Source organism: Juglans regia, chromosome 10 (genome assembly GCF_001411555.2).
Source record: "Juglans regia cultivar Chandler chromosome 10, Walnut 2.0, whole genome shotgun sequence".
Lineage (NCBI taxonomy): Eukaryota > Viridiplantae > Streptophyta > Magnoliopsida > Fagales > Juglandaceae > Juglans > Juglans regia.
This window is the reverse complement of record NC_049910.1, coordinates 24,647,023-24,661,870: the sequence shown is the minus strand read 5'-3', so window position 1 is coordinate 24,661,870 and position 14,848 is coordinate 24,647,023. Positions and strand designations below refer to the sequence as shown.

At 35.4% G+C, this 14,848-nt stretch overlaps 1 protein-coding gene across 1 annotated transcript; it reads right to left on the bottom strand.

Annotated features, from left to right (window-relative positions):
- Positions 1-1,928: 1,928 nt before the first annotated feature.
- LOC109008682 (protein FIP1-like) lies at positions 1,929-14,093 on the bottom strand. Its single transcript, XM_035695332.1, has 14 exons — positions 13,882-14,093; positions 13,570-13,657; positions 13,361-13,469; positions 12,854-12,903; positions 11,392-11,458; positions 10,461-10,533; positions 6,550-6,605; positions 5,684-5,780; positions 5,310-5,394; positions 5,031-5,093; positions 4,020-4,079; positions 2,930-3,022; positions 2,679-2,741; positions 1,929-2,553 (listed from the first exon to the last, which is right to left on the bottom strand). Exons 1-14 carry the CDS (start codon positions 13,953-13,955, stop codon positions 2,437-2,439), a joined length of 1,095 nt encoding a protein of 364 aa, XP_035551225.1. The 5' UTR covers positions 13,956-14,093; the 3' UTR covers positions 1,929-2,436.
- Between the last annotated feature and the right edge of the window lie 755 nt (positions 14,094-14,848).

Genomic DNA, 14,848 nt, shown 5'->3' with positions numbered 1-14,848 from the left:
TTCCTCACCATCTTCCATGCCTCCACCACTTTCTTCCTCCAATCTAGGCCTAGCCCTCATCTTTCAGATAATGTACCCTTTGTTTAGAACTTCTGTAGCGGCTCAAAGATGCTCTCTAGCGACAGTGACGTTTGGATCTCCATGCCCACCTTTCACTTCCCTGCCTTCCTTCCCTTTCTCGTCTCCATCGGCTGCGACCATCCTTCCTTTCAAATCAAATGTTCAACTCCCCCCTATGAACCCAACTCCTCCACTCTCACACTGGCCCTGAGTGCCTAAACCAATTCTTCCTCTTTCACTGCTTCTTGGCACTATGATCATTCTTCTGCTTCTTGGTTGAGTGAGAAAACGGAATGGATTTCGTATGAATAATGTTTTGTTTCTATTACTTGTTTGTAACTCTCCCTAGGTGGGATTGCAGCAACAATAGCATGTTTCATTGTTTTCGAACATTTCTTTCATATAATTTGAACTGCCACGTTCGAGATGATCATTCTTTCAGGCGTTAGGTGTAAAAAAAAGTAAAAAAAAAAAGCAACACTACATGGGTTCTAAATTGAAAAGCTGAATCGAGGTTCCAAAACCAAAAATATAAAAATTAAGAAAAAAAATAGAGTGAAGAAGAAAGAGAAGCGTGCGAGCGCCTAAACCAATTGTGCAAGCATGAGCTAGACATCCTGCTCCGTCTTTGCTTTGGTTTACTCTGGTTTTTTTTCTTTAATATATTGGCTGCCATTTTTTTAATATATCGGCTGCCAATTACTTGGCGGTTCCCTACCGCTGATTGTACGTAGTAGTATTGTTCATTTATAGAGGTTTTCTTCATTCTTTGGAGTAGCTGAGTTATACTTGCTTTATATCACTTTCATTAGTTGACTTTCCTTGCCTGTATCTCTCTTCTTTTTCTTTTTTCCCTGGTAATAGGCTTCCAATAAGCTAGACCCTAGTTCATTTCATATTGAACAAACTGCACTTTGTTAGCATTCAAGTTGGGACATAAGATGGAGTCTTGCCGTGATATGTGGATAGCTTAAAGTCCCTCAAATTCCAAACAATTTGAGGCTTGAGTAGGACAAAGACAAATAAAATAAACCCTACAACATTTATTTCTATCCACCCGTGGGTAGCACAAGTAGCAAGAGCGAACTTGTGTGCATGTGCCCCATGTCACAGGTTCGATTCCCCTTGGAATCAAACTATTTAAGTGGGAGGTCATGGCGATGGGTTGCTGTGCTAGTTTCCCTGAGGGCTTAGTTTCCATGGATGAATCTTATGAGCTCTATCGTGAGGTGGTTCCCCCGTCTAAAAAAAAAAAACATTTATTTCTCTGCATGTATAAATATTCCAGCCATTATTAAATAAATAATAAATGCAATAAGACCCAATTAAAGTGTTTATCTCTTCCACTTGAAGTCCTCAAATTTGGAGTGCTTAAGACGATAGTTTTTCTAAACATACGAACAACGTAAAAAGCAACTCCATTATTGTCGTTAAGGAATTCTGAAGTATCTCCTCCTTTGTTGATGATGATGCCCTATCATAGACGTGGATTATTAATCGTTCTGTTAGGAAAATTTCTTGTAGAGCAACTTTTCTTGCGCACGGTATTGATCAAGCAAACTCACTCACTTGCATGACAGCAAGTGTAATGAGTTACTGTTTGCTTTTCTGGTGGGGTTTATCTTCTAAGAAGATCATGACTAAGAAAACATCTTGCTGAGCTAAACTGTTGGTTTTCTTGGCTTAGGAGAGGTTACAGAGAAAGGCAATCGATTTGGGTAATTGCAGATGGCATTGACAGGAATGGAAAGCCTCACAATTGGGATAATTCAACTTTTTAGCTTGATTCCATCTACCTTCGGCTATTATAGTAGTCGGACTCGTTATGTCTTTGACATGTTCTACATGTTAGGTACTGGTCCACTGAGTGACGTTGCAATCTATATTATCAGGTCTGAAAAATCTACAGGATGGATTCTCTTGAAGCAGAGGAAATGAGGAACAATATCACAGAAAAGAATCCTGAATCCTAAAACCAGTATCACAAACTTGAGTCGCCACCAGACAGTTTTAAGGGAAGAAAAAAGCTTTCAATCTCTCCCACTGATTTCTCTCAATCTTGAACATGCCGCATATTTCTTCCTCTCAATATACAACATATTATAGGCAGCTGCCGCCTGCCGCGAATGGATGTTCAAGTGGGAAAAAAAAAAAAAAAACCAGTTCAGAGAACAGATATATATACATTCAATAATCTGAGCTGCAATGCTTGACCTTCTGTACACGCTTCTTGACCTTTCTTTCTTTTCTTCTTACTTTAATTTTGTTTTTTTTTTTAAATTCCACTTTCATTTAACCTACGAAAGGAATGGCACTGATTGCAGCATCGTGGAATAGTAAAAACATGTCAGCATATGCATATCTTGTGCAGTGTGACTATGCTCCACGGTTTTCTGTGGGTTCCACTGATGCAGTTGGTTGATTTCTGAGTGTTGTGATCTTCTTTTGCAGTTCGAGATTTGACATTCGTTCAACCTCCAATGCTCGTTCAAGCTTTAGTACATCAAATTTTGAAATTAGATTAGCAAAAATATCCCATACCAAAGGTAACTGAAGCCCAGAGTTGGAGGAGTTGATAATCATTAACATATTAGCTAATAGAAGAGACGAGACAATACCTTTGCTGCTCGGGTACTCCATTCTCCTAAAATGGCTCTTAGTCTTTCATTCTCTTCGACATACTATCAAATATCAAGCCCCCGAAAAACGAAAAAGTCAAAACAAGCATAAAATTTTGACAATATTGCTAATAGAGATACTTAACACGCACAAAACCAGATGTCTATGTAATTGATACAAAAGTCAGAGGTCTTCCACAACCATGATACGAATATGTAATACGTAATTGAGCCAAAACACTAGTTCTTGCCTGGTTGTTGGTAGTGCGCACTCGCTGTATTTCGGAGTCCCTCTCAGCTATCAAAGAACGAGCAAGCCTTAGCTCAGACTGCAGCTGATTCACCTGCAACACAAGTCCCTTTCAGTATCCATTTTAAGTTTCAAAATGTAAAGAAGACCGATGTCAAATGCTACAAGTCTATTTGATAAATAGAACCATGCCCACAGATTGTATGTGTCCGGGGGCAGAGAAAAAAATTCAACATGTTTGTTAATTGGAAAACAAATTATCCTCCTGTACGCCATTGTTTCAAAGAATTCAGTTTAACTGCTCTTAGTGAAGATTACCAAAAAATGAGATTACATCTCTTCCAGTAACAATAACATCTACTGCCAAGACATCAATAAATATGTCGGCAGTTCACTCATTCATCTGTTGAATAGAAGGAATGAAGTAGAAAACTCTTGTTTGCTGCTTCAGTTTTCCCCCTCCAAGTGTCTTCCCAGTGGTGTCTATTTCTTCTAACAGTGAACTTGAACTAGAAATGATTGCTTCTAACAGTGAGTTTAAAAATGCAAAATTTCCCTTTGAATGGTAATATGGGATGAGTCCAGAAGAAACGTAATATGTGATGTGTACAGAATTTGAATTCATGTAGACTCGTGAGTTCATGTGCCCAAAATATAGATCTCCTAAAAACAGCACAAGAAATGAACATATGTAATAGGCAGTAAAATCACCCTTTCTGGTTCCCTGGATAGAATTATTGAATTCATTTGACCACAGCAACACATCACAATGTGTGAAAAGAGTAATAGGCTTGTCATCATTTAAGCAAGATAATTTAAACATTGTGCAGTTAATTACCCAAAAAGCATAAGTCCAATCATTTTTTTTATACGTAACATAAGTCCAATCATTTAGGCAAAGATAATGTAAACATTGTACTGTTGATTACCTAAAAAGGACAAGTCCAAGATTGACAACACATTGTTTCATTTTAAATGCATATCAGCAAGCACCATGAAACTCTTGCAACCTTAAAATCAAAGACAACAACAGGGACAAACATTTGGGGAACTGTTAAATGAACAAGTGGGAAAGAATCAACAGGTATTACCTCAGCGGTAAGGGTCCGTAGTTCCTGATCACGAGCTGCTAACATGTGGGCAAGATCAACCTGCACATGGAGCCATAAGAACCAATTCTTTGGAACATTCCACTTCCATGTAATCAAATCACAGAACCATATAAGATATCTACTGCTATCCAGAAATGTAAAAACTACACCATTCCAGCCTTTGGTGCCAGAGAAACTAGAAAATTACCATTTTGTTCTGCCCGCGTGGCCCCGGGGGGGATCTTTGCAGAATTTATAGTTAAAATCCAATAAGCACCACTCCCAATCACAATTATACCATTCACATTATAATTTTATACAGGCCCCTACTTGGTGTTATCTCCGGTCATAATTTTCTGAAGTGGCTCCAGAAGAAAATAAGTAGCCCAGCCAAGTGTTCCAAGATGACAAAAAAAAAAACTATCCGCTGTGTACATGTTCAATTATTATTGCAGTTCACCATTAATATTACACGAGTAGGCTACTAAGTTACTTGTCCTGCCATAGTGCGATTAGATCTCACTTATTCTGACATTTTGGAATAAATGTCTCAGAGGTTAAATATAATAAGACCTTTCATGGCCAAAACTGGTAATTTGACACTACCATCACTATGACACACAGCCTACACACAGCCTACACAAAACTGGTAACTATGCCCGTGTGTATATGGTGTTATACACACAGACATATCTTCTCCTTGTTTCACATTTACACATTTGTTTCTCGCCAGCTGGAGGAGTCTATACGGTGTATTTGGAAGGAAAGTAATGAAACATTTGAAGACAAAGTACATTCGGTGGAGGAGCTTAGAAGCCTGTTTTTCAAGACATTATTTCTTTGGATAATAGCTATAGATTTCAATGATCTTAACGTTCACAATTCCTTGTATCTATCTCTCCCTCTTCTTCCTAACTAAGTGTTTCTCTTGTATACATCTTGTGTACTTGGGCATTTGCCTAGTTCTATCAATACTATTCTTACTTGTAAAAAAAAAAAAAAAATAATCACCTGAGGTGTGCTTCCATCATTAGACCGTTCATATTTACTTAAGCACTCTTGCAATCGTAGAATCTGCATGGCCAAATGTTTGGATATTAATAATCATACACCTTAATAGACATGCAAACCCAAATATATTATGTTTTATAATACATGTGGTAACATATGTATTAAAAACGGAAATTCTTTATGCAGAATGAAACACCAAAGCACCAGCAGAAGGTACCGTTGGATATGAAATGCAAAGAAAGAAGCACAGCCAATTGTAAATTTCAGATCATCCCATACCTCCTCACTCAAAAAGTGAAGGTTTTCACGCTGGTATTGCAACAAAGCCATTTGCTCATCAGAGAGTCGACCACCTTCATGATACCTGTGGTACCAATCAACCCACATTATGGATTATGTATTACAACATATATATACCCCTACTAACAGAATCGAGCCTGCTCAAATGTGTTTGTGTGTGTGTGTGTGTGTGTGTGTGTGTGTGTCTGTGTGAGAGAGAGAGAGAGTAAATATGAACTCTGGCAATCTGTCCTGTACCATATATCATACCAACATATGGTAATTGATGCATCATTATTTAAAATAATGCTAAATCATCTCAAGATAATATGGAAATGGGGTTAAAACATAATTATTAATGACTACATGATTACCTCAAACCTTCCAAAGAACTTGATGGTTGAAGCGGAGAATATAATGACTTCAGAACATCGGGCTGAGAATTCAATGAATTGTACTGGTGTACATAACCTGCAAGGACCAAAAGACACATGAAAAAAAGTTAGAACATACAACCTGAAATACATCCTGAATGTATGAGCTCATATTCTATCCATATGTGCTTGGTGGAGGGTCTTACTTGGGGAAAAAAATCGATAGTCTCAAACTCAGCTAGGCAGGTGTAACACAAGGAGAACTCTTACAATTTTCACCAATATAAAATGCTAATATATGCAAGGTTTTTCCGGATGACAGCATGCGGTATACCCGAATATTGGAATCTTAAATATTATCTCAAACAAAAACAAATGCTTTGCTCATGGACAAACATAATTATTCTGTGCAGTCGGAATGAAAAAAAAAAGTGACAACATGTTTATCTCAACAACCTTGAGAGTGTATTCATATTTCAAATTTGTCTTACATAGTATGGAGAATAACACATAAAACCTGCCATTGAAAGAAATCCTAAGAACAACTATGTATCTTTTTATTTATTTGGGCCCATAGATTGTTAGAGCAACATTTTATATTTCTTAGGAGCATAAATGCTGGACCCAATAAACTTTGTCAATAACCATGCTTGTTATAAATGTATATAAAAACATAAGTGTTACTCCCTCATCATGAACATCACCACCAAACCCTTTATTAAGATGAAACTCAATAAAAGGTCCAGCATGAAATGGAAGACTTTAGCAGCTACGTCAGCATAAAGAAAAATTCCCAGATATTTCCTAATCAATTGTCATAAACACAATCCAAATCCTCAAAACCTCCCTGTAATATAAACACTCACCAATATAGATACTCATAAAAGATCCAGCACATATTGCTTCAATTATCATAATAATCCTGCAAATTTATGGTTGACCAAGATTTTGTCAGCAGTACATAGCTTGGCAAACTAACATTGGAAGAACGTTTATAATAATTTCACAACACTTAGTTCAAGAATTTTCAATTCATTTTTTGCCAAGGACAAGAAGTAATCAGTAATCAGTAATCAGGAGTATTAAAACATGACAGCCAATATTGTTTTTTTGACAAGTAAACATGACAGCCAATATTCAAATCCTCAAACTGGAGATGAAAGATTGGGAGTAAATTTAAATATCAGAATTCATGATCATTAGATATCTCACAATGGTTCCACTAAGGCTATGAGCAGGGATAAAAGACAACATCGATACTTCCTAGTTCCTAATGCATTTTGATACTTTATGAATGTATTAATAGTTTGTAATAGTAATTTTAAATGTTCAAATTGCATCTACTACTTTTTTAATACAGTTATCTATTAGAGCATCCCCACCATATTATATCATAACTTTTCTATACACAGACATGCAAATTATTTTTATGGTAAATCTGCATCCATTCTTTCTAAAATTGAAGTCTCAGATTGAAACTTAGAAGTGATTCCCTAGCACTTTTTAATTCACAAATTAAGCACATCTAGAACAATCTATTTACATTTAAACAGCCCACTTCGTCAAACTAAAACCCTTCAGATTAGGGTACGTTTGGGTAGTAAGAAGTGTTGAGAATGTTTGTGAATGTAGTGAAAAAGTAATTAAAAAGTAATAATAAAATATTGAATAGTAGTAAAATGTAGGTGAAAAGTAATGAATAGTAAAAAAGTATGTAAAAAGTAATAATAAAGTAAAGAATAGTAGTGAGAATACTTGAGGTACTCTCACTTGCCAAACATACCCGTTTCATTTTAAATTTATATATGGCATATAATAGAGATGACAGAATGAAAATCTAAACATATGGATTAATTTGATAGAAGTCTCATGTTCATAGTAGCTGGCATATTTATAAGCACTCTTGATACCAATGTTTACACTTGGGGATTTTAGTGCACTTCGTTAGGACTGTTCATCTGGGCCGGGGTTTTTCCCGGGTTTTTTCCCTGCCTAGTACGAAACCCAAATAACCGGATTCCGGCCCGCATAAGAACATCCGAGTATACCGGATCTAGGTACTGGGTTTAAATCCGGGTTTTGGGTTTGTACCCGTGCTTTATAAGGAAAACATTTTTCCTACGCGGGTCTCAACCTCTCCTCTCTGCTCTCTCTCTCTCTCTCACTCTTGCCGAACCAACAAAACCCTAGGTTCAAGTTTTGCAGCCATCTCTCTCTCTCACCAAAGTCACCACCGGCCTTTCGATCTCTCTGCTCTCTCTCTCTCTCTATCTCCTCTTGTGTCGAAACCCTAGCCTCCCAGCCATTCTTCCTCTACCGACGAAGCTTCGTTGCCTCCATCTTCATGATTGTGCCACTCCGCCAGTCGACGGCCTCTCCAACGTCAAGAACCCAAGGTTAGGTTTTCTCCATCTCTCTCTCTCTCTCTCTCTATGTTGATTTGGGTTTGTGTTCTTTTGTAGGTTTAGCCAAGCAAGGACTAGCTTTGCCGTTAGCCCAGTGATCTACATTCGACGACCCCAAGATGGTTCGTTTTCCACTCGCTCTGTGTTCTGAGATCTACAGCTTTGAGATAATGAGAGAAGGCTTGCCTTCTATCAATTTTATTTTGTGTGTGTGTGTTTGGTTAAACTTAATATGAATGAGGAAGTAGAGCTTTTGTCTAATATATGACATGAAAAAGGCTATGAGACCCAGATTCAGATTTTGCACTCTTCTGGTTTTGCGAATGATGAATCATGATTTAGACCCAGATCTAAGTTTACTCATATTTTGGGTTTGATTCTCAAGTTTTTTTATGCATTTGTTTTATGTTAGATTCATGTTTTGAAATATGCTTACCACAAAATTAATTGATACACTTTTCCAGAAATAGAGTTGGTGAAGAGATACGAGAAAGAGATACTGTTATATTATAGGCGCATAATAAAACAAATATTACATGTATAAAGGATATAAAGCAACAATACAGTCTATGGATCTAATAGTCTACCATTTTACAAGTATTACTTGATGTATTCTATGAATAGTTTTAACTTGGTTGGAACTGAACCTGTCAATGTGATTTCTTAAGAGTTTTTCCCCATTGTTCTTGATTATTTGTGCCGTACCTCGATTAATGGTACATTACAAAGTAATATTATTTTGCTACTTAGGCTGTCAAAAGGATGCTTAGAATTTGAGCTCTGGGTACCTTAGGTAGGTTTCTGATTCACACAGAAGTCATCCTTCAAGGAAGAACATCTTGTTTTGGGTTGTTCATATGACATGTAGATATTCTTAGATATATAAGATGGAGAGATTTATTGCCAAATGAATGAAATACATTCAGTTCATTTTCAGTGACTGGAATATTTGTGGTCTGATGCACTATTTGATACTGCAGTTTCATTTTAAGGGACATATTAGGAAGTTGATTATGCATCTTGTCTGGTGTTAATCTTGAATGAAATACCTAAATTGAAGTAGTTTTATTGTTTGAGGCCATCTTGTCTAGTTTTTTTCTTCTTGTTAAACCCACTTATAAACTACAAGTTTTAAAAACTGGTAAATACGTTTAAGTGGGCTTGCAGTTTTTGAAATGCTAATTTCATATCTGGCAACCTGGTTCATGTTAACTACATGCTTTTGGTAACTAGTCTTCTATATACTTGCCATATCTGCGATTATATTGACATTCTTTATGGAATACTATATATTCATTCCCCTCCCTTTTGACTAGTTTAGATTTTAATAAATCTTTCCTGCATTTTCCTTTCATATTCACAATTGGAATCCTTTGGAGCATTGCTAAACATGGTGGCAACAAAATTATTGGGTAGTGGCTGTGGAGTTTTGGCTACCCTGCTTCTTGAACTGTCAATTTCAGGGGCATGGTTGATTTGGCGATATAGACAAGGGAATGTATCATATGAACCTGTAGGGGCTGTTGTTGTAACTCATATTGTAATTTTGTGTTTTGTAATCTAATGTATTAATACCAAACAATGTAATATGTAGTGGATGCATTGTGTTGTATGCATTTTACGAGATGAATATTTTATTTTATTTTTTATTTTACATGCATTTAGTTAAGAAGTTAATTAGTTGCTTCTAGCTTTAGTTAGTTTTTAGATAAATTTAGTTTTCCAGTTTGATAAATTTTTATTATATGTACAATGTTCAATGCATTAGTATTATACTTCTTGGAAAATTTAATAATATATAGGCTTTTATATATATAACAAATCATGGTTTTCAGCATCATTTTTTTCTAGAAAAACTTTAATAAAGTATAGGTTTTTTATATATTTAAAAAAATTATGATTTTCAACATCATTTTTTTCTTGAAAAAACTTACAAAATAGAATTTTATGTATAAAAATTATGCTTTCCAACAATCTGTATTTTCTTTTTCTTGAAAAAAAAGATTCATAACATATAGGCTGTTTTATTAAAAAAAATCATAACATATAGGCTGTTTTATAAAAAAAATAAAAATAAAAAAGTTTACAACCCTGAACCCCGAATGCAACCCAGGTCCCGGGCCGGGTTCCAGACCGTCTGGGTTCCGGTCCGGGTATACCTAGGTTCCCGGTCTGGAACCCGGATGAATAGTGCTACACTTCTTATTCTACTCTTGGGGAAAAAAGAATTTACCCTTTAAGACATTTGTTTGCATTCCAAAAAAGGCAAATTCTTGCTAATCTCACCCTTTTAACTTAATTTTACAAAAGGAAACTAAATATAATGCAGGAGATGTATTCTCTCAGGCATCATAACTAGATGGTACGTGTACCTCAGTATTGTTGAGATGGAAAGAATACCAATGTGGGGTTTCCATACGATCACTAGTAGCATTGCAGCAGTTCCTAATAACAATAATAAAATAAAAATGATTGCAAAGAGAAAGAACCACCAATAGACATTGGAATTTCCACATAAAGAAACATAAAAGCATGAAAACAGGTAACACCAAATTTTATGGGAATCTGAAAACTCATTTCAAAATCAGGCCCTAATGAAGATTGAGCACTCCTCAGTTCAATTCAAGAGACCTTTCACTCCCAACAATTTGGATCTATCCACACGAATCCTTTCCTTCTAATTAATTTCATCAAAGTTCTTTTGGATTCCTTGGGAAAGGTAGATTAGACAACTTAAGCAAATGCTAAATCATTGTCGTGGATTGGTTTTGCATGTTCAAAAAGAGTGGGGAGTCCATTAATCATCTACTAATTCAATGTGAGATTGCCACAACCATATGAAATGAATTCTTTACTAGGGTGGGACTAATTTGGGTGATGTCGAGAAGGATAATCGATCTTCTAGTATCTTGGAGAGGCTTTCAGGGCAATTCACAATAGAAGTAATTTTAAAAATGGTTCCAATATGCCTATGGGTGTCTTTGGAGGGAGAAAAACACAAGAAGTTTTGAAAATCATGAACAGTCAATGTATGAGCTTGGAACTTTCTTTGTCAATACTTGACTCCAATGGTCGATTGTAATTGGTTTTAACGGTATGAACTTTCATGAATTTCTTGTATCACTAGATTATCATGCATAGGTGACACTCTTGTATGTGTCCTGTGTACTTGGGCTCTTGTCTATTCTTATTATCAATAAAATTTTGATTACTGATAAAAAAAATATATTATGTTGGATTCCACAGAAAAAAAAAAAAAAAACAAAAATGAAAACAAAAAGGAGCGAACACATGTATACACACCATATGCAGTAATGGCAAAAGGTAGGCGAACAACATGCTTCAACTTTTGGCTGAAGCTATAGTAACCCTACAAGAAAAATGTGAATATCATTGTTTTTAAGCCAAATAACATATGGAAAAACATAAATTACATGCCAACACACCTTTTGGGTCTAAATAGAAAACCCACTCTTTACAATCAATATGCAAACGGCCAAAATCTTTTGGTAAGTTTGCAGTAGCTTCAAAATTTGTAATTCATGGCTAGAATGCAGATTCACCCACAGTACAGGGACCGATAGCCTTAAGATCAGGGGCGGAACCACGTTAGTGGTTGTGGCCCCCCCGCCCCCCCAAATTTTTTTAAAAATCAAAATCCCTCCTAAATTTTTTTCATAATTCTATATATATACGAAATGCCCCCCCTTCTCCCAAAAAAATAAAACTCATGCTCTCCAAGATTTTCTAAAATTTCTATATACATATAAATGCCTATCCATTTTTTTTTTCCTATAGTCCCAAAATTTTGTACAATTTCTATATATTATCTATTTTCTATGATGTGGTAGTCCCTCCAAAATTAAATTAAAGTCAGGTTTAAGAGAAATAATAAACTTATTAATTTGAATCCCAAAGTCTTTTATTATACAATATTAGGCTTCTTAATATGGAACCCAAAGTGAAATAAATTCAAAATAAATATTTAAATTTGATGATCTATAGGAAAAATAATTGAGAAGTTTTATCCCCTAGACTTCATTGAGTATTTATTTAAGATCTCAATTGTAGTATTATATGCTTAATGTGACACCAAAATATCTAGATTTTACATTAATCTTGATAAATTACCTTACATACTAGAATGAACGATAGGCTTCTAAAAGACCACTTGATAGTTTCTATGAAGAAAATAAATTCCAAATATTTCATTGCAAAAGTAATAATGGATGAATATATATCCATGAAACATTGCCATCAGAAATCTGAAACAGATGTTAAGTTGTATTTTTAGAATTTTATTTCTGCATGTATATAGCAAGTTATTGAGATCTGATTTTTATATATAGTTATGTTTTTATAATTTTTCGTGAATTAAAATTAAGATTTGTCTCCTTTTATTTTACATAAAACGTGTCATACGTTAGAAAAGTTGGCCTCCCCCTCAGAAAAATTTATGGTTCCACCACTGCTTAAGATCACTTATTTTCTTTTTCTTATAACCAGTAATATCAATTCAAAAGGCAGTTCCACTTTCAATAGAGCAGTAAGTGAGTTTAATAATACATATTATCTGGTCCAAGTACTGATATATCCAGGATAAACTTTCTAGAAAAAAACCCTAAAGAGGCTTCTACAAATTGGAAAGATCAGCAGAAATTTGTACGTGGAAGAGTGGGAGAGGGATTGCGTGAGAGAGAGAGAGAGCAATTGAATAATAGACATTGGAAGATTGACGTTCTACCAAGTAACTGATCAAGATTACCTGCAAGCGTATTTTCTGGACTTGGTAAACCAGATATTGCTGAAAGATGCCTGAAACATTGACATATATGATCATCATTGGCTCAATTCCCTATCCTTATGATAGCACATGACATTCGATTCTAAACTAAGGTACAAGCAATAGTAGCACCCAAAAGAAAGAGTTAGATTATGTAGAAGAAGGTTGAAATGGTGGACATTCAAGCACCAAAGAAACATAAAGGTAGAATTGCCAGACAGACATCCTAGAGATATCGCATTTGCATAATGTGGTTTCGTAAAAAAAACTGCAGCTGACATACTAAGCCTCTATGGAATTATTAAACAACATACTAGGTATACATGTGTTTTACAGATCCTTCATCCCCAAATACATAATGTTCACGTTCAAATTTCAAAGATGAAATGAGTTTTTACGTAAAAGCATTGAGAGCAATTAGATTAAAAAAATGCGCTCATTGTAAATAATAGATGTCTAAAAACAAGCATAGTTAAAGGGTGAAAAAACCTGTGACCAGTAAGAGAACAACACTGCAACTGCAAAGCAACGCGGACATCAAGTCCTGTATAGGACGGAAAATCCATGGAGCTCCCGCAGCCAGCACGGCGTAACCTGCCTGAAGTTGATGAACAATCAGCGATCTCCACTCAATAAAGAAATGCAGAAGTTTTTGCAATAATTCAGGGTTATAAAGTCAAAAGTAGCTCTCCACTTGCCAGGAAGAAACAGTAGAAAATGCTCCCAAAAATGCTTCTGGATTTGCGGTTACCAAGTAAAGGAGCCTCATGCAATATATCCAGAAACCTAAAAGTTCCCACCAAGCAATGAACTTCATTAAAAAACAAAAAAAGCACAACTTTCTTGACAACCAAACGCCCTCCACCTAAGCAGAAATTACAAGAATTGCAGTTTTTTTTATCACTCGCAAGCTAGAACCATCAATTGCTACTCGAAAATTGATGAAATTTTAACTTACAAACTCAAATCAAATCGGCAAGGCAAAGAAATTAGAGTTTGGAAAAACACACATGACGTTATCTTCGTGAGATGTCGAGGGTAAAGAACCGTGTCTCTCTGTCGCCATCTTCGTATGAAATGTCATATAGAGCAGATTCGTTTCGCTAAGGTGGCTTTGATGGTCCGCCACCGCGAAATCCGTGAGCGTGGAGATGATGCCGATCTTCTTTTCCCCTTCTCTTCTTAGTTGTTAATTAGTGTCTACGCGTTTTGCATTTTGAACGTATTATCAATCTTAATTTATGTCTATGCCTAAATTCTTTTATTTATTTATTATTAAAATATGCCTAAATTATTATTATTATCGTTTAAATGTGCCTAAATTCTTTGAAACAAACAACAAAATAACTTTTTTTTTTTTAAATAAAAACAGTTTAATGTACTTTTAAGTTTTGATCAACCGTCGTCTCTCGCTCTTTTTAATAATCAGCTGTAAAAAATATCGCACCTCTTTAATGAAAATAGTCATTAAAAGTGAAAAAAATTCATTTCTTAAAAAACTGAAAACATAAAAATCTAAAATAAAATAAAAAAGTAAAATTAAACAAATTCGAATTTTTAAAAACAAAAAACAAAGGAAGAGGGGAGGGGCTGCTCCTACTCCCACATGAAGGCCCTCTCCATCCGAGCCCCTCCCCATTCCTCGAATATATATTTTTATTTTTAAAATCTAAATCTTTTTATTATTATTTTTTTTTTAGAGTAAACGGGTTAACATTCATTAAGAGAGGACTTACAAAGTTGATTTGAAAAATAAATCAATTACAATCATTAATATCTTCCCAGTACACTTTCGTGACTGACATGGTCTAGTCCAGACAGTAAATCTCTAAAGACCTAGATCTTTAGAGAAAATACCACTTCTGTCCACGACAGAGATTACAAAGCCCCATACCCCGTCTAAGCAGGGTAGGGTATACCAAACCCTAACAACCCTGTCAACGCGGAGGGGGGACTGATACTCCATTCGGATCAAAG